This window comes from Macaca nemestrina, chromosome 16 (genome assembly GCF_043159975.1).
Source record: "Macaca nemestrina isolate mMacNem1 chromosome 16, mMacNem.hap1, whole genome shotgun sequence".
NCBI lineage: Eukaryota > Metazoa > Chordata > Mammalia > Primates > Cercopithecidae > Macaca > Macaca nemestrina.
The window spans coordinates 4,694,955-4,718,656 of NC_092140.1; the positions used below are offsets into that span (position 1 = coordinate 4,694,955).

A 23,702-nucleotide genomic window follows, 5' to 3' on the forward strand; every position below is an offset into this window, starting at 1 on the left:
CAATCAATCTAGAGCCCACATCGCTAGTAAGTCTCCTCTGTGGGTTCTCATAGGGCTGTCATTCCAGGCCACGCTCTGCCCACCCTATTCACCTCAAGGCCAGGTCCCAGACAGGCAGGGGTGGTTCCCGCACCCCAGAACCCACTGACATTTCTCAAAGCAGCCAGTTCTATGCCTGCTTTGTCTTTTCCCAGTGTTGTGCAGACTAAAATAAAGGGCTCCCCCATGCCCTCTGCTTCCTGGCTGACCTCAGTGTGGCCCTCTGATGGTACTATGTGCCCCCTTCTCTGGGATTTCTGAGGATAACAAGCCGTCTTTTCAATGGGACTCCTTTCTGGACCTGATGGTCTCACCATACCGGAATCATCATAAAGCCTGTATTGTAAAACACATCATTGGTGTCTAAAGTTTGCACAATGCTATGGCCCCCACATTAAGGGAGTCTGGGTGAGATGACTTCATTGTCCCTACTTCTCTGACCAGAAAACACAAGACTTAATGGGAGACAATAATAACAACAACAAAAGCAATAGAAGAACACAGTTGTACCTCTTTATTGGCACAGTAACTTTTCAAAGGCTGGTATGAATAAAAAGTTCCAAGTAGCAAGACAAGGTGGTCTGGAGCCACTGCTCAGAACTTCCCACAGCCAACGAAAGCACATCAATGAACAAGGCCTTGCATTATGGGAGGGTTGAGGATATACAGCGAGGGAATCATGCAGTGGAAGTCCTGGGGGACGAACGTTGTGAGATGCAGTCCCTACTGCTCAAAACAGTACATGGCAGCGTGCTCATTTGTACTGTGTAGACCTTTGAATGAATATGACCATTTTACACCACCAGCTATGGATTTGAAGCCATACGTGTTTAACCAAGTGCTATGTGATTTCCTGTGATCTATGCTGAAGTCGGGAGGTGAAATTGAACTAAAGGGTGCACAATCCACTTATCCAGAAATACAGGGCATAGGAAAGAACAGCCTCCTCATCCATGAGTAACACCCAAAACATGGGACTCAATTCATAGTTTTGCAAGGGGTGACACAGGCGAAGCTAAAACAACAATGTAGTTTCAAGATTTCAGGTGCGTTAGGTTAAAAAAAAGGACTGTGGAGGAAAAAAAAAATCTAGAAATTATTTTTTAAAATCTGTATTTTGAAGAAAGGAAGCACCACCAATTGCATAAAGTTAAAAAATTACAGTAATAAACATGTAAATAATTATCAGGTTTACAATACCAATAAAACACAAATATCTACAAAGAAATAAAATATATGTCCCGTATACCGTATTATAATAAAACCATTGGAAGTACAATAAACAGACTGTTGAACCGTAGAAAAACAACTGTACAGGGTGTGCATGGATTGCTCCTTTCCTCTGCTACTCTCCCTCTCTGGCCACGTCCACCCTTTTCCCAGCCTCTCTCTCGCTACCTAGGGGTAGCACAGAGCCATAAATGAGGAGCCTGAAAATCAGAGTGTATCACCACGAGATGGATAAGAAAGAATACACACACACGCGCGCGCGCACGCGCGCACACACACACACACACACACACGGGATCTCATATATTTAGTGTCTGTGTCCTGTGCTTTTTTTGTCTAAATGCGTGGAGGGAAGACCCAGCGTGTGTCAGAAGGCAGCCTTCTGTTGTTGTAGCCTGGAATCAGTAGGTAGTTCTATTTTGTGAGTCTGCAGTTCAAGCTGCATCAAATGGTGGTGTCCCAGAGCTCAGACGGCAGCCTGTTGCAGGAGGCCCCTTCCGGCTTCTTCAGAAGACTGGGCTTCTTACAAGGTGGTGGGGGAGGCACCCTGGGCTCAGCGTGGTGCAGGATCTGCTGCCAGTCTTGTCCTTCCTCACAGAGCTTTCTCCTCCAGTCCAAGAGTTCCTGCAGGGCCACACTTTCATTCTCTGAGAGCCTCAGCTGATGGATTACCTGTGGGAGGAAGAGGGGGAAAAAAAACAGGTAGCACCAAATATTGTGAATGAGTATGAAGCGTCATAGCAACACCTGGATACAAAGGGGCAGGGCTGGCGCTGAAAGAGGCAGCCTGTTTCCTCAGTCTCCATGCACTGCTGCCTCTGGAAACAGCACTGAGCTAGGGAGGCTATGAATTGCTGAGTTAAGGCGATGACTGCAACAAAACACTGGGAACTAGGTAGAGTGTTAATGTGAGCTGCACCTCCAGAGGCTGCAAGAAAGAATCAGATGTCTGCTTGACCTATGCCCTCGATTATTGTGTTCATTCTTATGGCAACTTGTACTTTCTCTTCATTTAATTTCTATCCATAATAGATGTTCTCCTATTAACAGAGCTTCCTCAAGCTTCCCTCCATCCTCGGAGCTGCTCCTCCATCTGTCCACATAGTTAATAGTCAAACATGACTATTAGGGTTACATGACCTCACTTCCGACCATAGGCATGGACCCAAAGATGCACCCCTACTCATGGGGGCCCATACATAGACAATACAGAATCACACCACACTCATGTAGAAAATGTTTTCAAGCATTAGGTGTTACAAAAGGCAGTCACTAAAATATCCAATGAGCTCATTCAAGGCAGGCTAGCTGTGCTTGAGAATATTTGAAGCCTCTTTGGGGTATCTACCTGCCTGCTCTATTTGGTGGCAGTGAGACAAAGCAATGAGCTAAATTAGCAACTGTGTACTCTCTTGAACTCTGAGCTCTCAAAGATGGGAACATTATGGGCCTTTGCAGGGAAGCATCAAAACATGTAACTGTATTGGCTACATCATCTTGCATCACTATGGCCCCTGAAGAGAGACACCCTGCAGACCAAGCTTACCCCAACTTCAGCTAGGGCACAAGACAAGCTGGCTATGTAGCTGTGGTCACCCTTCTTCTGCCAGCTGCCAGGAGTCTGTAGCAGCTGGACATTGCAGATATCAATGTTTCTGGCAATTCTAAGGAAGTATACTGGTTTTTTTTTGTTTTTTTTTTTTTAAATGAGATTCTGGAAATCCAAATGGGAATACTGGGGAGAATTCAGAGGAAATGAGATGACTCATCCTACCTCCAAAGCACCGACTACTTTATTCCAGCACTTCTTCTATCTCATCACAACCCTCTCCATTAAAATGAGAGAAAATAAAACAGAACACAAGTGGTTATGCACTTATGTAGAAAACAGTCACTTGAAAGCAGCAAAGGGAGTGAGTGTTCCAGACTCAATTCTAACACCAACACCTGAGCCTACTGTTTCCCCAAGAAAGAGGATTTTAAAGGCTGGGATCAAGGAGACGATGTTTACAGCATGAAGGTCAAACCCATATTCCGAGTCTGTAACTAGAGTCCTGGAGCTGGTTATTAGTAAAAGGAGCCTCCCCAGTTTAACTGACAGACAACCAGAGGAAAGAAGAGCTTCAGGGTAGAAAAGAGGACTATGGTTACTCAGTCCCTAAAGCAATTTCTAGACATAACAGAGAGTGAGTTGCAGAGCAGAGTGGGCCCCTTAGAAGGAATTTTTTTTTTTTCAGTCTTTAGGGCTGCATCAGAATGATCTGGAAATGAGAAATTCTGTTGGGCAGATTGCTTCTCCTCTCAGCGGAGGGAGCCAAGACAGGGTGGTGGGAGCGAGCATGAAATCAGGTTATTTAGTGAACACTTTGGCTACACATGTGCTAGGTGCTTTCCTAAGCACCTTCCAGGCATTAACTCGTCAGTTCTTAAGAGCCCTGTAAAGTGGGTACTCCTATTTTGCAGATGAGGAAACATGAACAGGGCAGACAGGTAATCTGCCCAAAGCCACATGGAAAATGACAGATCCTGGCAGCCTGGCCCAAGAGTCCATGTGTTTCCATTTGTTGGCATCATCTATAATTTCTTTCAAAGTGGGCTAAGGACAGGAGTAGACAATTCTCAAAAGAAGATATGCTTTTAGCTGTGAGCCTACTTTGCTTAACCCAACTATTGTCGTCTAGGATCTGATACAGGCTAAGGATTAGAGTCCTCTGTACCACGTTCCTCCTCCCTTCTTTTTCTGAATGGGACCACAGTCATCTCTCTCTGTTTGTCCAGGAGTGTGTGCCAGCTCCTCCGTCATCCTCCACCAGTGTGTGCTGTGCTGGTTACATTCCCTTCAGTCTCATTAGTGCGGACATGGAACATTCATATTTATGTTCCTTGGCACACACTTAGCATACAGTAGTGATCTCTGAAAACAATGTCACCAGATTAGGAAACAACATTTAGCTGATGGAAGAATATCGCCACCATGTCAACGGATTATTTTCCCCAAGCTTTCTTGAGACACCATCTTTCCTAAATGACACAACTTCATATTCATTTATTTAGAAAAAAACTGATGAACGTCCACTTCCAGATAGCTGTAGCACGTTATTGTTCCCGTTGTAAAAATTTCAAAAAAGAGTCATTTTTCTAAAACATCAGGAAATTCTGACAAAAGGAGAGAATTCCAGATGGAATGAAGCTTTTTGAGGTGAACTGATAATTACCAGCTGCTTCCCCCCGCCCCCCAGGGACACTTGCCAATTCTGAGCATTTCCCCAGATCCAGAGAGTTTTTACTGGAAGAAAGAGAAACCACATAGTATTTTGGAGTTGCATGGAACTAAAGAAACAAATTGGAAACTTGTAGATCCTCAAATGCATAGCCATCGTCCACAAGGGACACTCGTTTAGCTGTTCACCTGCATGGGCGATGGGTGTCCTAGGCCAAAGTTTATAAAAAGCAGAATGAAATCTCCTACAATGACAGAGGTGCTTCAGAAGTAGAACCTGGCAGGGGTGATGATGGCGTCCAGCATGTGGCCAGTCTCATCTTAAAACTTTTTCTGGATTTTGAAATTGTGTGGGGCACAAGGTTGCAGAGCCAGGCTGGGAGCTCTGAAACACAGGGCTAGCTGCTATCATCTTTCAGTGCTGAGGAACAAAGACCTCTCAATCAAAGGCACAGGAGGATTAAGCCTGAGGATTAGGAGAGAACCAGGGGTAGACTGATTCTCCAACACAGCCCAGCGAGAACTACAGTAAGAGTGAAAGCTGATGTCTGCATGGAAACACTGGAAGCCAGAAGCCAACACGTTCCTGGTTAAATTACTGAGAGAGAAAAAAAAAAAAAGTCAACATAAAATTCTACACTGAATGAAAAATACCCCTCAAAAATGAAGGTGATAAGATTTTTTTTTCCTGTTAATTTGTTTGAGCTCCTTGTAGATTCTGAATATTTGTTCTTTGTCACATGTATAGATTGTGAAGATTTTCTCCCACACTGTGGGTTGTCTGTTTATGCTGCTAACTGTTCCTTTTGCCATACAAAAGTTCTTTAGTTTAATTAAATCCCACCTAATTGTCTTTGTTTTTATTGTATGTGTTTTTGGGTTGGTCATAAAGTCTTTGCCTAAGCCAATGTCTAGAAGAGTTTTTCCGATGTTATCTTTTAGAATTTTTATAATTTCAGGACTTAGATTTAAGTCCTTGATCTATCTGGAGTTGATTTCTGAATAAGGTAAGAGATGAGGATCCAGTTTCATTCTCCTACATGTGGTCTGCCAGTTATCCCAGCACCGTTTGTTGAATAGGGTGTCCTTTCCCCACTTTATGTTTTTGTTTGCATTGTTGAAGATAAGTGGGCTAAGTATTTGGGTGTATTTCTGGGTTCTCTATTCTGTTCCATTGGTCTGTCTATTTTATACTACTACCATGTTGTTTGACTATGGATAGCTTTATAGTATAGTTTGAAATCAGATAACGTGATGCCTCCAGATTTTTTCTTGTTGCTTAGTCTTCCTTTGGCTATGTGGGTTTTTGGTTCCATATGAATTTTAGGATTGCTTTTTCTAGTTCTGTGAAGAATGACAGTGGTATTCTGATAGGAATCACATTGAATTTGTCGATTGCTTTTGGCATTATGGTCATTTTCACAATATTGATTCTACCCATCAAAGAGCATGGGATGTGTTTCCATTTGTTCACATCATCTATTAATTACTTTCAAAGTGGGCTAAGGACATGAGTAGATAATTCTCAAAAGAAGATTTACAAATGCCCAACAAACATATGAAAAATGCTCCATATCACTAACGGTGAGGGAAACGAAGATACACAAATGCCCAACAAACATCTGAAAAAAATGCTCCACATCCCCTATGGTGAGGGAAACGAAGATTTACAAATGCCCAACAAACATATGAAAAAAATGCTCCACATCACTAATGGTGAGAGAAACGAAGATACACAAATGCCCCACAAACATATGAAAAAATGCTCCACATCACTAATGGTGAGAGAAACGAAGATTTACCCAACAAACGTATGAAAAAATGTTCGACATCACTAATGGTGAGGGAAACGAAGATACACAAATGCCCCACAAACATATGAAAAAATGTTCCACATCACCTATGGTGAGGGAAACGATGATATACAAATGCCCAACAAACGTGTGAAAAAAATGCTCCACATTACTAATGGTGAGGGAAATGCAAATCAAAACCACAATGTGGTACCACTTTACTCCCGCAAGAATGGCCAGTATCAAAAAATCAAAAAATAATAAATGTTGTTGTAGATGCGGTGAAAAGGGTACTCTTCTACACTGCTGGTGGGTATGTAAATCAGTAAAACCACTATGGAAAACAGCATGGAAATTCCATAAGGAGCTAAAAGTAGAATTACCATTTGACCCAGCAATCCCACTGCTGAGTATCTACCCAGAGGAAAATAAGTCATTATATGAAAAAAATACATGCACATGCATGTTGATAGCAGCACAATTCACAATTGCAAAAATGTGGAGCCAGCCTAAATGCCCATCAATCAATGAGTGGATAAGGAAACTGTGGTATATGATGGTATATATGATATATATACACACACACACCCCATATATGATCATATGTATGATCATATATATGATATATAGATATATATGGTGTGTGTGTGTGTGTGTGTGTATATGATGGAATACTATTCTGCCATACAAAGTAATGAATTAATGGCATTTGCAGCAACTTGGATGGGATTGGAGACTATTGTTCTAAGTGAACTAACTCAGGAATGGGAAACCAAACATTGTATGTTCTCACTTATAAGTGGGAGCTAAGCTATGAGGCTGCAAAGGCACAAGAATGACAGAATGGACTTTGGAAATGGAAGGAAAGGGTTGAAGGGCATGACTGATAAAAGGCTACAAATCAGATTCAGTGTATACTGCTTGGGTGCTGGGTGCATCAAAATCTCACAAATCACTACTAAATAACTTACTCGTGTAACCACATACCACCTGCTCACCAAAAACTGATGGAAATAAAAGACATTTTTTTTTAAAAAGTGAAATAAAGATGTTTTCGGACAAAAGATAATGAGGGAATTTGTCATCAAACCCTCATATTAATAGAAAGAAATAGGTAAGATTTTTTTTTTTTTTGGTAAAAGAAGATGATTCCAGATGGGGAAAAAATAAATGGAAATGTAAGAGGGAATTAACAACACTGGAATTAGTAAACCCATGGGTAAATATCAATTATATGCTTGGAATGTCTTATAGACTTTAAATTACATGAATAACACAAGTGCCTGCCATCAATAACTGCAAAACCTTGTTATTGGGATTAAGTAGAGTTTCGAGGTCTTACGGTTCTAGCAGTATTAGAAAAGTGGTAAAAGTGATCAAATCTGTTAGGAAGCAATGAGTCAAGGATGCATGTTTTCTCCTTTTGTGAAACTATTAAAAGAATAATGTAATATTTAATCAAAGTTAATATAACAGTGAAATAATAAATATCCAATTAATCTAAAAATATGCATGAACTGTAGAGAAAAGGATATAAAAATAGAGACTAATTCCTAACAAGACAAAGTAAAGCATAAAAACTAGACAAACAAACAGAATCCAAATCTCTACCCAGCAGTTGGTGTTACTCTTCCATCTCCTTATGGCATATGCTGTATTTATCTCGATGCTAGTGTTTGACAGACCATACAACTCTGTGCTTACACCAAGCACAAAATACATCCACTCCAGATTTCCTCTAAATCCTAAACTCTTTTCAGCAGTTTTTCGTAGTGACCAAAAATACACTAGATGTGACCCTCTGCTTAACCTTCATAATAGGAACAGACTTAAAACTTTGAGTCACTCCATAGAAGCACAGCAGCACTGTCAACCTGCTGAAAGTGACTTTCAGCGGCTGCTCATCTGAATTAGGCTTGTCGGGAAGGATTTTGACAAAAAATGTCCCAAATCCCATGAATCATTGCTTCTCTTTTTGGAAAAAAATGCTCTCTTACCCTTTCAAAGCTTCTCGGTGTTTACTAAAAATATCTGAATTCCCAAGTACCTTATAAAAGGTGAAACTTATGTACATAAACCTTTTGAAAGCCCTTTCTTAATGAGGGTATTGAGTCTTGAATAATGTAGTGAGTACAGGACACCATATTTGAATCAGCAAACAAGAACTTTGCATAGTTCTTTGATAAGCAAAAATTTGACTGATGTTTGCAATAACCAATTAACATTCAGAATAAACTCCTTTATTGAGGGATTTCATGGAAATTTTCTTCTTTTCTATTACAGATATTAATAGCTATTGAGTAAAATCTACTAGGTATATAAGAATTGCCAGAATGGCAGAAATAAGATGCTAACATCTTATATTATTTATCTTGACTTAAGATAAAACCAAATAATTTTCACAGGTTATGTTACCATGAAGGTTATAATTCTATGTAAGACTGTATGATAGGTCACTACCTTCAACTTAGCTGAGAGGGCATTTTAAAATTATCACCTGTGAGCCAAGAAACAGAAGATCAGAAGAGGAGGCCAGTACTCCTTAACAATATTTAATCTGCTTTATTTCTATTTACTTATTCGATTCTGAAACACAAGAATTACTTTTCACGTAGAGACAAAGCTTTAAAATTTTAGAATAACAAACAAATACAATCATGAACACTATCTAAATGGCAGTCCGGTACTATGTAAACAATACAAAGTATTTAAAATGTTCGATGCTGTAAAATCATGTAAATCAATGTTTATCTATTCTTTAAACCTGATGTCCTATTGGTAACAACAAAAACACTCATGGCTTCCTTTACCATTATTTGATATTCACAGTAAATTACATATCATCATTAAAAAAGCAATAGTGACTTTGTAACAAAAGCTTTGGTTTTGATACCATTTCTTTTTGGAAAGAGAAAAAGTGCCTCTAGGGATTAAGGATGCTGCTGGCAGTGTGAGGTTGGAGTCAGCTGGCTTCACACCGAGTATAATTTATCCTGATTTGTTTGTACAATATAAAGGATGCCACAGTGGTATCTTTTAACTTAAAGCTCATTTTCCATTGCTTTAAAAGATTTATTATCTTCACCCCATATCACCACTTCAGATAACGAGTCACTTATTTATTTTCTTTTCTGGAACTTTTAATAATAGTCTTTGTCCACAGAGTTATTATCTTTTAGAACCAGAAGGCAAGTGTTATGACTGGGAAAGTACAAAGGGCTCCACATCCGCAAACCTTCGCGCTTGCCTTGTACGCCTCTGCTCTAGGAGCTCCCTGCCTCATGAATGGGACAAACGCGCTGCTTTTCAAGGGCTTTTAGACAAACAAAACACGTGTCTTAAAGTGTTATACATGGCACAGAGATGGAGCGGGGCAAAATGGCGGTGTATTTAAAAAAATTTTTTTTTATTAAACCATTTACTTGGGAAAGGGAGCTTTATGGAGGAAAGTCTGAGAGGGCTTCACAAGTTCATGAACCTTTGATCAGAATATTGAGAAATGAGATGGGCACCTAACCAGTTAGAAAAGGGAAGAACAGGCAAGGAGAAGGGTTTCCAGTTGACAAGTGACAGCAATGACATTAAACTTCATTTTCTAACATGAAATGACAAACCCATGTGGAATTGGAGGATGGTTTTGAGCACAGTCAGTGTGGCTGAAAAACCCGGCCTCTGGAGCCGGAACGCCTGGGATGGAACCCAACTTTGCCATCTACTTGTGCGATGCTGAGCAAGCGTTCACTGGCTTCCTCACCTGTAAAGTGGGACCACAAGAAATTACCTGCCTTGTAACAACTTGGTGTGGATTGTATGAGTCACATATGCAGGTGTCTTAAAAGAAAGCCTCATAAAAGCAGCGAGTGCCATTTAAATATGAGCTGTAACGATTGTGCCATGGTCAGCTCCTTGACTCGAACGAAATCCCTAAACACTGCTGAATTATGACTATCCTGATGACTCAGTTAAATAATGCTAAATAAGCACACTTCTCATGATTTATGGCCTTTTATAAATATAACATAATTCATTCTTTTATTACTAAAAAGCGACCCAGAAACTACTGAGCAACACATTAGATTTAAAACATAACTATGATTTATATATGACTCAAAACTAAAGAAAGTTCTACAGGAAGAAAATTAGAAAACACAGCTTTTTTGAATTTTAGGGATACGATAAAAAAGAGTATAAAGAGATTTTAGTGATTTATTTAAACAGTTGTTAAATGCAATGCTTCTGAAGTGAGGGTTTGTATTTTCAGGAGTCCTCAAATTCCTTCAACAATTTAAAATGTATTTGCATTTATATACTCAAGATACCTTTTTAAAGTAATTGTGGTTTGTATCATCTTGAATATCTACATTTCAAGCTAGTACTCAATGAGATTTTTTCTGTCTTTGTATTTTATTTACAAGTAGGATGACAGAAGTAATATTATTTATAGTGTTGTAGGTTAATGAGAAAAGAGCAGATGGATTTAATATGCAATACATTTTCTTTTTCTTGCAAGAAAAGCTATGTGATATTTCAAAGTAGGGTAAGTTCAAAAGCTGGCTGTCAGTTCAAATAGAAATAGTGGTAGGGGCTTGGTTAGCCAGTGGCATAAGGTGGGAAAAATACACAAAGCTGGACGCAACTTGATGAATAGAATAGTCGGCACACATGCTTCCAACAGTCGTGTCATTTCAGCTAAACAAAATCTCATGCCTAACATCAATGTTGTGAATTTTACTTTTATTTTGCTTTTGTAGACTTTTATTCTACTCAAGTGGTCAATTTGCTTTGGTTTTATAGCTGAAATGAAAGCTCAAAGAATAAGGCGATTGTTTGTAACCCTGTATGTCTATACATTTAATTAACATTGTAAAATAATTTAAGAAACTTTAAGGGTCAAGGGGATTTTTTTTCTTTCATTTCAAAAGTATCATGTACATTACAAGAGTTGGAGTAATGTTGATCTATTGCATGTGGGTAGAATTAGTTACTGCTTCACAAGACTGTGGTGTCCTTGGAGCCTAAAGTGAGTAAATTAATCTCTACCCAGCACAAAGTATCCAGTGTACTTGCTTAGAGAGTTTAAATGGAGTAAGTGTATGAATGCATGGCCCATGTTTGAGAGAAGGGATAAACATTATCACACAGTATTAAATGTGTGGGTCCATTTAAAAAAAAATCTTGGGGGTAAATGGGCAACTCAGCTCCATCAAGTCCAGGAAATAGAACATAAGAGAGTGCCTTCAAGCAATGCCAGGCTTCCCCTGAACGCATTCTTACACGTGAGTTGTATTTCACATTCACAGATTCAGCGAAGGGTTTTTCAAACACTAGAAAGCTCTGGGAACTTATTAAAAATGCTCGGCTGCTCTGAAATCACATAGGGTGTGGGTGGTCCCATGCCCGTTTCTTGCTGTGAATTCAACATGCCTAAATAGATCTGAAAGGCTAGTGGGTGGAGCCGCTGAAGGAGAGGGGGACAGTCACCACAGACTCCTGGTAGCTGAAGAACGCAGTGCCTTAGGGTTAAGCGATGAAATAAACTTAAAATGTCCAAAATTATTGTTTTGGGATGGCATGGAAAAAATCATACTGTTCTATAACAGGTACAAAACCCAGGCATTTAGAAAAGTGCACAGGCTCTCTGACAGTTTAATGTCTCTGAAAACAAAATTGTTTGGTGAATAAGCTAATAAGACACTTGCTAGTTATTCTGTAATTTTTATTTTTAAAGTTGACATTCAAAAGAGAGCTGAAAGCTTCAAAGTTTGGGGGCCACTTGCAGTTCTGTAATGAGACAGGAAAGTCACAGTTTATAGGGAGCTAGGAAAATCTGACGTCCAAAGCAATTGACAAAGGGATCCATTCCACAAACATTGGTGGCCAAGGCACTATTACTGGAGCACTTAGGGTGAGGCCAGCATTACTCATAAACAAGCTCCTGTCAGTTTAGACCACCTAAAATGTGGCCTCGGTTAAACCTCTAACACCCCTATGTTCTCCTTTCTGCTCTTAAGAAAGGATTATGTAAGGTAAAAGCTAAGTCATTTACATTCAATAAATGTCTCTGCCTCCAAACACCAGGAAAGCATTTCAAGCTCCTAGAATGTGCAAACAGATACATAAAAGTTCATGGTCCAGATGCATTTCCCTCTGGGTTGGGATACTCACCCTCAAACAAATTCCCTTCCATTCATTACATTTTCAACGAGAAGATTCCTTCATAGCAATGGTAATTCTTAGAAAATTACAATGCTACTTAAGATACTGGTGATTACTAACTTGACAACCCAGTACGGGGCTTTAAAAAATGATTTTATTCTGTTATTGAGAAAACCTTGGTGATTTGAAATTTAGACATTCAAGACATGAATCTACTTTCCATTTCTGTACTTGTACTGTAAAGTATCTTGTGTCTTCCAACACCCAGGAGCTATCAATTAGATAAGAAGACAGAGTTTGATAAAGTGATGTAAAAACGGAGGTTATGCCAGTGTTTTCTCTAAAGTGAGACACTTGTAATTAGTTCACTTATTATCAGGCATTACAAAACACTAAATCTCTCACAACCTGGACAAAAATACAACGTGATCTAAAGGCTTAATGAGGTTTATAGCTTATTTATATATTTAATAATTTTCAATAATTTCCTATTGGGCAATTATGAGGTCTAGGGCATGAACTAATTAAACATACGCTATAAAATTTCTTTACTTTCTATGGATATGCATTCCGGTGGATCGTATTAATAAATGTAAATTAATAATTTGCTGCTGATTTTTAACTTAAGTCTTTCCCTTCAAGGATAAAAATAGTCTTTGTTAAATAATTCATATGTAAAATCATGTTGCTGTTCATTTGTCACAGAATTGATTTTTCTATTGACTATTCACCCAAAGGTGAAAAGAGGCATTTACTGACATTTATGGAAATTAAAAGAAGGAAATGTCTTAGCTGACTGAATAGTGAATATTAGTGTTTCAAATGCAAATCCCATTTCTACTTGGTGCTAACAAGATGTAGAAGAATAAAAAATGTTCAAAAAAGAAATTTTAAAAAAACAGTCTGTAAAACCAAAGTCTACTTAAATAAATCCTAAAGATATAGCATAAAGTGTGATTTTTAAGAAGTCTTTGATTAAAAGCTTACATATATCTACACTTCTAAAATACCAAGAAAAATATCTGAAAGTCAAAACAGCACTTGTGGTTTTTTAAAAGAATTGGTCCTTCCTAATTCAGAAATGTTCATTTATATAGCAATACAATTAAATTCATTCTTGGAATTTTGTTTCCTTTGTTGCTTAAAGTTTAAACAAAGGGGAAAATATCCTTTAAAACTCACTTTTATTGGAAACAAGAGGAGCTATATCTGGACAATAGTGAGGGAGGGAAGCAAGAGAGAGGATTTGCAATTTTTACCTTATCTGGATGCTTTAATTTCCTAAAAAGAATCAACAACTATTCTTCACTTTTATAATAAATAACATTATATTAGAACACACTTAGTATAATTTAAATATAATTATTTTTGCATTTAGCAACTGATTTTAACCTCTCCACACATAGTTATGAGTAAAAATGGACTCCAATGAGAGAATGTATGTTTCCTCATACCAACTGAAAGTTAAAAAATAGAAACTTAAAATTTTACTACAAATCATGCAATATAATTAATTTGTGACATTTAGGATAAGGATTTTGTATGAACTCTGTTCTCTTGCCACTTTCTTTAGGGAGAAAAAAAAATCTGTCTATATAATTTGCTTGCTCAAAAATCTTTAATGCCACTGCTTTCCCCTAGCCTAAAGAAAGAATCAAGCCCATATGCTTTGAGAAAGTTCTGTATTTTCTGGCCACACTGAATTATTCTAGCCTCGTCATCATCCATTCTGACACAGTCTCTATATTTCAACCCAACCAGATATATGTGGAACACCCTGGAATTCTATTTTTCTTCCCTACAATCGTCCTGGTTTGTACATCCGAATTAAAATTCCCTGCCGAATAGATGCCTCTTCAAGGTTTCTAGTATCATCTTCAGGATATTATTTTATACCCTTAAAGCACTTTCAAACGTTAGTACTCTAGTAGACACTCACAACCGTGTGAAATATGCAGGTTCAATATCATTAGCCTCATTTCACAGATGCAGAAAGTCACCTTTCAAGCCTAAAGTCCCTTGGCTAGAAAGTGGTAGAGTCAAAATGCCATTTCAGGTGCAATTGAGTTTAGTCAACTTTTATATATATTAATTACATTGCCTTCCAAAAAAGTTTTACCCGTCAGTGAATTAATAAATGTACTTCAAAGCTTTATGAAGATGCAAGGAACTGTGGTGGGTTCTATAGGACTAAGCCAGACCCACACTATCTGACCACCTCCATCAAGGGGCTTTCGTTCAAATTGAGCAACAAGACATAAATGCATAAAAATTATATGAATAAAGATGTTTAGACAAGACATAAGTAAAAAAATTTCACAAGGCAGGATAGCATTAATTGATTAACAACTTCTGCATGTGATTACTGCTGTTGGAATACAGAGGAGAAACAATGCATTTAAAGGCAGTCTGGCCACTGGGATGTGTGATTTGATATGGATTGAAAGGATGACTAAGACACAACAAGAAGAAAGGCCAATTGAGTTGAGTGGTATAACAAATGGTATTCATATTTTGCTTACATGTATATAATTATTATAAAACCAAGAGAGAGAAAAGCCCTGTGAGATGTGGGTACAGGACTTGACAGTAGACTTTGGAGTAACAACAGAGTTGTGAATAACTAGGAAAGGAGGTAACGCCTAGGAATAAGGGTGAGGAAAACAAGGGTCAAAATCATGGTAGCATGGCACCCATAGCCTTAAAGGAGAGAGAAGTCAAGTAGAAGAATACTTCCCCCAACCTGCTACATTAGCCTGTATCTTAATTTACATTGTTTCGCAGGACACAGTTTAACTATTCATTTAGTAATTTCTCAAAATATTTTTTCCAGAAATAATCATGTTATTTAATCGTGTGTAACAGTCTTAAATAAAATTAAATACGAATGAAGAAAATAATTTTATGAAGCTGGACTATAATAGAACCCAATTCAACTAGATTTTAAAACACTAGCTATAATTGGAAAGGGGTACAGATTATCAAATCAATGGGATCAATGAACAACTCCAAAATGCAGTGACCTGTTAGAGTCACCCACTTGAGAACTGGAGGTAAGAAAGGCACTTCTGTATTATTACTAAACGCACTCAAAGAGTTCTGAACCTATTAAAATATTTCTATTTCTCAGGGTGCCCAATTTATTACAGGGAATTCACTTCTTCCTTCAGCAAAATTAAGTTTATTTATTTTTGAAGAAGTTTTAGGAGTTACAAACTATATACACATAGAGAACACTGTGTGTGTGTGTGAGAGAGAGGGAGAGAGAAAGAGAGTATGTATAAAGGGTAGCTTGATGGAGGACCAACTGATCATTATTTTGTATTATAATTTCTTATTAATAATATTCCTATAATTCTATCACTGGAAGACATTAAGAGGCATGATTTTGACTATCTTAAATCTTAAAGAATAAAGATTACTGAATAATGGAAGTTAAACTTAGGTACTACAAATATTAATGCCTAACAGCAACAATAAAATATTAAGCAAATAAATGATGAAGAGGTCCCAGTTATGTTACCCAAGATGCTATAACAGATAAATCATAAATATCAGTGGTTTGGCACAAAAGGAGGATATTTCTTGCTCATATTGAGGCCAGAATCTGATGAGTGGATGACCTTTTTTGTCACCATAAGTGAACCTGAGTCTTGGAGGATTCTGAGTCTTGGAGGATTCTGTATCCAGTTTTGGGTTGAGAAAGGTCATAGAAGATAGTCAAGGTTGGTTTGCATGGGCTATGCTTATAAGTGGTGCCCCTCACTATGGTTCTCATTCCATTGGCTATTTTCGGTCAGATGACTACCCCTAACCACAAGGGATACTGGGACATGTAGTTTAGCTTTATGATTAAGAAAAAGAAGGCATGAATTTGGCAGGCACAGCATCTGCCACTATGACTCTGGGCTCAATTACATTGCCCTTAAGATGCTGTCAGAGCAAATAACGTGGGTACAAATGCTAGAGAAAAGAAAAACAGATGTCAGGAAGGATTAGGAAGGAAAAGAGGCAAGACTCTGCTAAAGTAGGCAAAATATAAAAGCAAATATTTTAAATTAATATTCCTTTCCAGAAACAGTAAAAATCACCTGTAAGTGTATAAAATTAATTTAAATCCATTTGGGCTTCAAAATCTAGACTTTTTATATCATTGACTGAATGACACTTCTTTCCAATATCACAGCTCATCTGTTTTAGAAACAGAGTCAGAATTAAAAAATGACAGTTTCAAATAATAATGCAATCATAAAAATCAGAGAAAAATCAGGTCTACTAGGTCTACTGAGGTCATAAAACACATACCTTCATCAGTGTTAGCTGACTCTATTTCAGCATAATGGAAATCCTTCTATTCTTTTAGCCTGAATTTCGCTTTCAAAATTATCAGAAAATATGGGGCCCAGGTTCCCTGGAGTCTCTCTTCCAATTCTCTGATATCTTGAGCAGAAACAGAGCTATATGTCTAATATTTTCCTCTTACAAAAAAAGGCAAACATTTAACCTTTACTTATACTCTGAACAGATTAAAGAAAGTTGTAATATAATATAGTCATAATTGGTATTTTATATTTAGCCTCTTGCTGTAGTTCACAACTGGAAAGTATCTCTTTCCTAGAATTAACACTTAAAGTAATTTCGACCCTACTTGAACATCTAGTGACAAGTAGAGTAATCTCACTGCAGCCACACCGGCCTTTTTGCAATGCAGGCATGCTCCTACCTCAGGGCCTTGGCTGCTCCCTTTGCTTGGAACACTCTGCCCTGACGTCAGAACGGGTCTCTCCCTGACTTCCATGTCTTTGCTCAGGGAGGCTTTTGTTGATCCCTGATTTGCAGTTGCAACTCAGCCCAACCTTCTTCCTCACCACTCTCCAGTCTGACCCTTCCAACCCTGCTTACCCTGTTCAACATTTTCTTTTTCCCATGTGATTTTTCCTTTTATATATTATACATTTTACTTAAATATTGCTTATTTTTCCATGCTAGAATTTAACTTCTATGAGGGCAAGCAAGTTTGCTTTGTAGACAAAGTATTCCACGTGCCTAGACCTGTGCCTAGTACAAGCAGAACCTCGATAAACATCTTTTGATCAATGAATGAGCCTTTGAAAATTCTTTTTTTTTTTTTTTTTTGAGACGGAGTTTCGCTCTTGTCCCCTAGGCTGGAGTGCAGTGGCGCGATCTTGGCTCACTGAAAACGCCACCTCTGGGGTTCAAGTGATTCTCCTGCCTCAGCCTCCTGAGTAGCTGGAATTACAAGCGTCTGCCACCACGCCTGGGTAATTTTTGTATTTTTAGTGGAGACAGGGTTTCTCCATTTTGGCCAGGCTTGTCTCAAACTCTTGACCACAGGTGATCCGCCCGCCTCGGCCTTCCAAAGTGCTAGGATTACAGACATAAGCCACCACACCCAGCCTGAAAATTCAATTTTATGCAATCAACTCACTTGGAATTCAAAATGCTAAATGTATATTATTATATGCTTTAAGTTGCTTTATGCATTGCTTATACATGGATGCATATAACTGAATGGAGTTACAAACCTTGCATATTATTCTTGATAGGTAATGTAAGGATGTTCCAGAGTCATTTTCATCATATGTCACTTTCAAATTAAATAATTTTAGAAGCCAATCACTGTATAAAATGTGACTTCACTTTAATTCCCTCCAACCAGTGAAACAACTGCCTGTGATCCTAATTACCAAGTTTATTGATACATTTTTAAAATGGGATTAAATTTAAAATATCTAATAAAGTTAGGGAATAATATATCAGTCAGCTTCTCTTAATTCTTCTGGAGCTGCTACTGGTTAACAATTACATTGAGCCAGCAAATTATTGAGTGCTTTGTGTTTGGAATTCAAAAGTGATTAAGATGCATTTAATGCACTCTCTATAAGCTCACAAGTCTATGAAGGCGTGCACACACACACACAAATGATTATATTACACTGACTGATTATATGTCACTGAGTTGACATACTCAGTATTAGGAAGAAGCCAGAAGCATGGCCTAATGTTGTAAAAAGTGCAGAACAATTGTTATCTGTACAGAAAAAAATGTAAAATTACATTGCTAACTCACACCATTCTCAAAAACAAAGTAAAGGTAGCTTAAATCCCTAAATGTAAAAAACAAACCTAAACTTTATAAAAATATAATAGAATAATATCTTTATGGCAGGCAGCAGTAAAATAATTTTTTTTCCTTAAAAAATTCTATAAGAAAGATTTTCTTAAACAGAATGACAAAAGTACAAACCCTAAAGGTAAGGATTAATCAATTTGACTATAATAACATTAAAACTTTATGTGGGATAAACACATAAACCAGTAAGCCCACTACAGACTAATTCTCTCACTGATTACAACTAAAACTTTGTATAAAATACAAAACATCTATCGAGGAATTGGGAAAGTTAAAAAAACAGCAACAACAAAACACAAACAAATCGTAGTAGGGAATCAAAACGTAGAGAACGAAGGCAGAATAATGGCATGCTCAGCAAAAGAAAACTAAGATTTCTTGGGCGTACGCTAAATGAAATGCTAAAGGGAGATCTTTAAGCTGATGTAAAATGATACCAGAAAGAAACTCAGAATTTCAGAAATGAAGGAGAGCAACAGAAATTGTAAATATTGAGTTAACATAAAAGATGATTTTTTTTCCCCCACTATTTTCTCCCTGTATGACTGTTGAAAGGAAAACTTACAACACGGCCTGGGGGGTTTCAGTGTACATAGATGTAGCACATGGGTCAATTGCTAAGTAAAGATGGGTGATAGAGGGTGATGGGACCAAGACAGTTGACCAGGGTAGACTGAAATTAGATGTGCATATATTACAATTTTAATTTACCAATAGGTAATGTAAAATGGAATTTAAAAAATATCCAAATAATCTGAAAGAAGTCATGGTAAAGAAACAGAAGAATGAAAACAGCAGGGACAATCAGAAAAACACATAATAAAACTAATATACCTTGTGATGGTAAATATTGAGTGTCAACTTGATTGGATTGAAGGATGTAAAGTATTGATCCTGGGTGTGTTTGTGAGGGTGTTGCCAAAAGAGATTAACATTTGAGTCAGTGGACTCGGGAGAGGCAGATCTTCCCTTGATCTGGGTGGGTACCATCTAATCAGCTGCCAGTACTGCGAGAATAAAGCAGAAGGAAGAACATGGAAGGACCTGACTTGCTGAGTCTTCCTTCCTTTATCTTTCTCCCATGCTGGATGCTTCCTTTTTTTTTTTTTTTTTGACAGAGTTTTGCTCTTGTGGCCCAGCCTGAAGTACAATGGCGCTATCTCTGCTCACTGCAACCTTCGCCTCCCGGGTTCAGGCAATTCTCCTGCCTCAGGCTCCTGAATAGCTGAGATTACAGGCATGCACCACCACACCAAGCTAATTTTTGTATTTTTAATAGAGATGGGTTTTCACCATGTTGGCCAGGTGGACTTGAACTCCCAACCTCAGGTGATCCACCCACGTCGGCCTCCCAAAGTGCTGGGATTACAGGCATGAGCCACTGTGCCCGGCCCTGCTTCCTTCTTTTGAACATTGGACTCCAAGTTCTTCAGCTTTTGGACTCTTGGACTTGTATCAGTGGTTTGCCACGGGCTCTTGGGCCTTTGGTAACAGACTAAAGACTGCACTGTCAGCTTCCCGACTTTTGAGGTTTTGGGACTCAAATCTGGCTTCTTTGCTCCTCAGTTTGCAGATGGCCTATCGTGGGACTTCACCTTGTGACAGTGTGAGTCAATTCTCCTTAACAAACTCCCCTTTATATATTCATCTATCATGTTAGTTCTGCCCCGCTAGAGAACCTATCTAACACATACCTAAATCTAACCATATCAATAATCACATTAATAGAAATGGTCTCATGAAAGGTTGTCAGATTGGATAAAAATAAATAAGACTCATCTGTTATGTTGCCTACAGAAATCTCATGTCAAATATAGAAAGATGAATACATTAAAGTGAAGGGGTGAATTTTTTGTGGGGAGGAGGCAAAAAGTTCTAAAGTTAGATTGTAGAGATAGTTGCACAACATTAAGACGTTACAAAGAAACACTGAATGTTCATAACTTAAATGCATGAGTTTTGTGGTATGTGACTTATATCTTGATAAAGCTATTTTTAAAAAGTAAAGGATGAAAAAATATACCTTGCAGACAATGAACAAAATAATGGAGTGGCTTTATTAATTTCAGACAAAGTAGACTTAAAGAAATACAAATAAAAAATGAAATTGTATAATGATGAATAGATCTTCGCCAAAAAAGATGCAATAATTTTAAGTCTTTGTATCTAAAATATAGCTTCCAAATGCATGAGGCAAAAACTGATGAAACTGAAAGGTGCGGACAAAGCCACGGTACAGTTGGAGACTTCTGTGCTCTTCTCTCAGGAATAGATGAAAAATGAACACGGAAAGCCAGCAGAGATGTGGAAGTGGACACAAGTAACCAAACAGACCTAATCCACACTTCCAGACGACTCCACACAATGGAAGTAGAATACACATTTTTGTTCCAGTGCACAGGGAAATTTCACCCAGACAGGTCATATCCTGGGCCATAAAAACATTTTAGTACATTTAAGAGAACTGAAATCATACAAGGTATGCCCTCAGATCATAGCGGAAGTAAAGGAGAATTCAGTAGCAGAAAGGTACCCGGAAAACCCCAAATACTTGGAAAGTATCAGTGTTAGCCAAACAGAAAGCCCCATGGGAAATTAGAAAATATTTTGAACTGAATGAAAATGGAAACAAAACAAATTAAGATTTGTGGGATGCAGCTATTCCAGTGTTGAGATGGAAATTTATAACTCTATTAAATGCTTTTATTAGGAGAAAAGAAACACTTCAAGTCAGTGATCTATGCTACCTATTTAAGAGAGCAGAAATAGAGACAATTAAACCCAAAGCAAGCAAAAGACAAGGAAATAAAAACAACAGAAATCAACAAAACAGGAAAACAATAGAAAAAAATCAATAAAATCAAAAGCTACTTTAAAAAAATCAATCACATTGATAAACTTCTAGCTAAACAGACCAAGAGAACACAACAAGCAAAATGTTTGCCATGCATGAAACTGGCAAGGAATATTATTCAGAATACGTAGAAAATTCCTAACATCATCAAGAAAATCATGAAAACCAGTTAGGAAATAAGAAAAGGATGTGTTTGGATTAACAAGTCTGAGAATATGTGAAAATACTGCTTGGCAACCAGGAAATATAATAAAACCACAATAAGATCCATTTTACATTGATCATATTGGCAAAAATTAAAATGAATAATTAAACCAGGCGCTTACCAGGAGAGAGAGAAAACTTCACTCCCTTCTAGAAGTATATACGCTGATTTAACCTTGTAGGGGAGTAATTTGGCAATAACCACTGTGGTTGAAAATGTCCATGAGCAGAAACTTAGTACTTCCATTTCTAGGGGAATCTTTGGCAACTTTTTTTCCCAATTGTAAGTTAGAGGCATTCTCAGTGATGCTAATTGTAGCATGACTTGTAACCTTGATAACTTGGAAATGATTTTGATGTAAGTTTTCTACTCGCTTTGGTCAACCTGTAAACATGTTCTTAAGAAATGCCATGACCACATTTACATGGAACTTGTTCCTCAGAAAAGTTTCCAATGGAGGAGGCATGTTTGCACCTAAAAAGCAATATGATTGTGTGTGCATGTGTGGTGTGTGTGTGTCTGTGTGTTGAAAAGCTTACAGAGTCACTGGCCAGAATGTATGCTCACACCCTTGGGTGCTGTAACTTCTAGTCCTCTAGTGAAGTTGTAAACTACAGAATGACCTGCATATTGGCACTGAGCACACAGCATCATCAATCTCCCTGCATCTTTTGTGGAGATCACAGAATTAGGTTTTCTGTGGACCACGACACAACAGACCACAGGAAAACACCATCCGTTTTGTGCTCGTCTGGCCCCTCGAGGCACCAGCACCCTAGGGCCAGCAGCAGCAGGTCGTGTGACACCTGTCCTTCAGTCCCTAATGCTTTCTTCTCCTCCTGAGCTTGCTCCCTGCCATGCTTGTTGAAGGAATATGAATATAATTTTGCACTAAGTATGTGCTGGTCATCAATAGTTTCTCATTGTATCGATACCTCAGCCCTAAAGTTGTTTTTTAATTTAGTTTAGTTTTTTTTTTCTTTTTTTTGAGACAAGGTCTCTGTTGCTTAGGCTGGAGTGCAATGGTGTGAAGACAGCTCACCGTGGCCTCCATCTCCTGAGCTCAAGTGATCCTCCTGCCTCAGCCTCCCGAGAGCTGGGACTACAGGTGTCAACCCTAAAGTCTGTACATTTCACCTGGAGCTAATACTGAGAATAAAATAACAAGTGGGAGGAACATGTATCGAAAAGGAAAAAAAAAAAAAGTCCTACCGCAGCAACAATAAGAAGCGGTTTGCAGAATAATCTGTAGAAAGTGAGATTTTTTTACACTTTAAAAGCATGCATAGCATTGGTTATTACTTGTGAATATGATATGATTTGTGAGTACACCTATGCTCAGTAAAGGTGCAAACATGGATGAAGGGCTACGTGCAAACTTCATTGTGATGATTCCCTTCTGGTGTGGTAGGCAGGGATGAGACTGAGAACTAGGATACATGTTTTTCCAAAAATGTAGCTCTAAGGTAATAATGCAAAATGTTAAGACTTACTAAAGGTGGGTGTTTCATTAATCACTGTTTCTTTCTAAGTTTATACTATTGCCTAATAAAACATGTTTTAAAAATCACACATATAATAGATTTTAACAAAATCCCAGAAAAATATTGGGTTCTCTTGATCCAATCTAATCTTTAATCTCCTACATATTTTAGATGGCATCTACAATGTTAAAATCAGAGCTGGTTTTTAGAATATTGACCATGCAAAGAAAGGAATATCATAATAACAAGAGCAAGCAAGCTTTTTGCTTTTTTTCTTTTCTTTTTTTTTTTTTTTTTAGCACCTACAGTATTCCAGGCAGCACGGTAGGCATGTTACATGTATTTTCTTTAATTGACCCCCAAAGTTACCTTTTTGTGCACTTACATGATAAACAATGAATCTGGGATTCTTATCTAGTTCTTTTCTTACTTTCTTCACTTTAAAAACCAATTAAGTTAATATTGAAATTGTTACCTAGAATTTACAGTTAGCCAGATGTTTCCAATTACTTTGTTTCTCCTCCACTATACAATAATATTGCTAATTGCAGATTTCCCATCTACAAG

The 23,702-nt window shown here is 37.9% G+C and overlaps 1 protein-coding gene across 8 annotated transcripts in view; it reads right to left on the bottom strand.

Annotated features, from left to right (window-relative positions):
• Nucleotides 1-530: 530 nt before the first annotated feature.
• The window catches only part of LOC105485316 (myosin XVI), a 703,391-nt gene continuing 680,219 nt past the window's right edge, over nt 531-23,702 (bottom strand). For all 8 annotated transcript variants that reach the window (XM_011747599.2, XM_071081051.1, XM_011747600.3 and 5 more), the window contains one exon: nt 531-1,941. In XM_011747599.2, the coding sequence (XP_011745901.2) occupies nt 1,714-1,941 (228 nt within the window). In that variant the 3' untranslated portion in view covers nt 531-1,713. The remainder of the gene's footprint in view (nt 1,942-23,702) is intronic.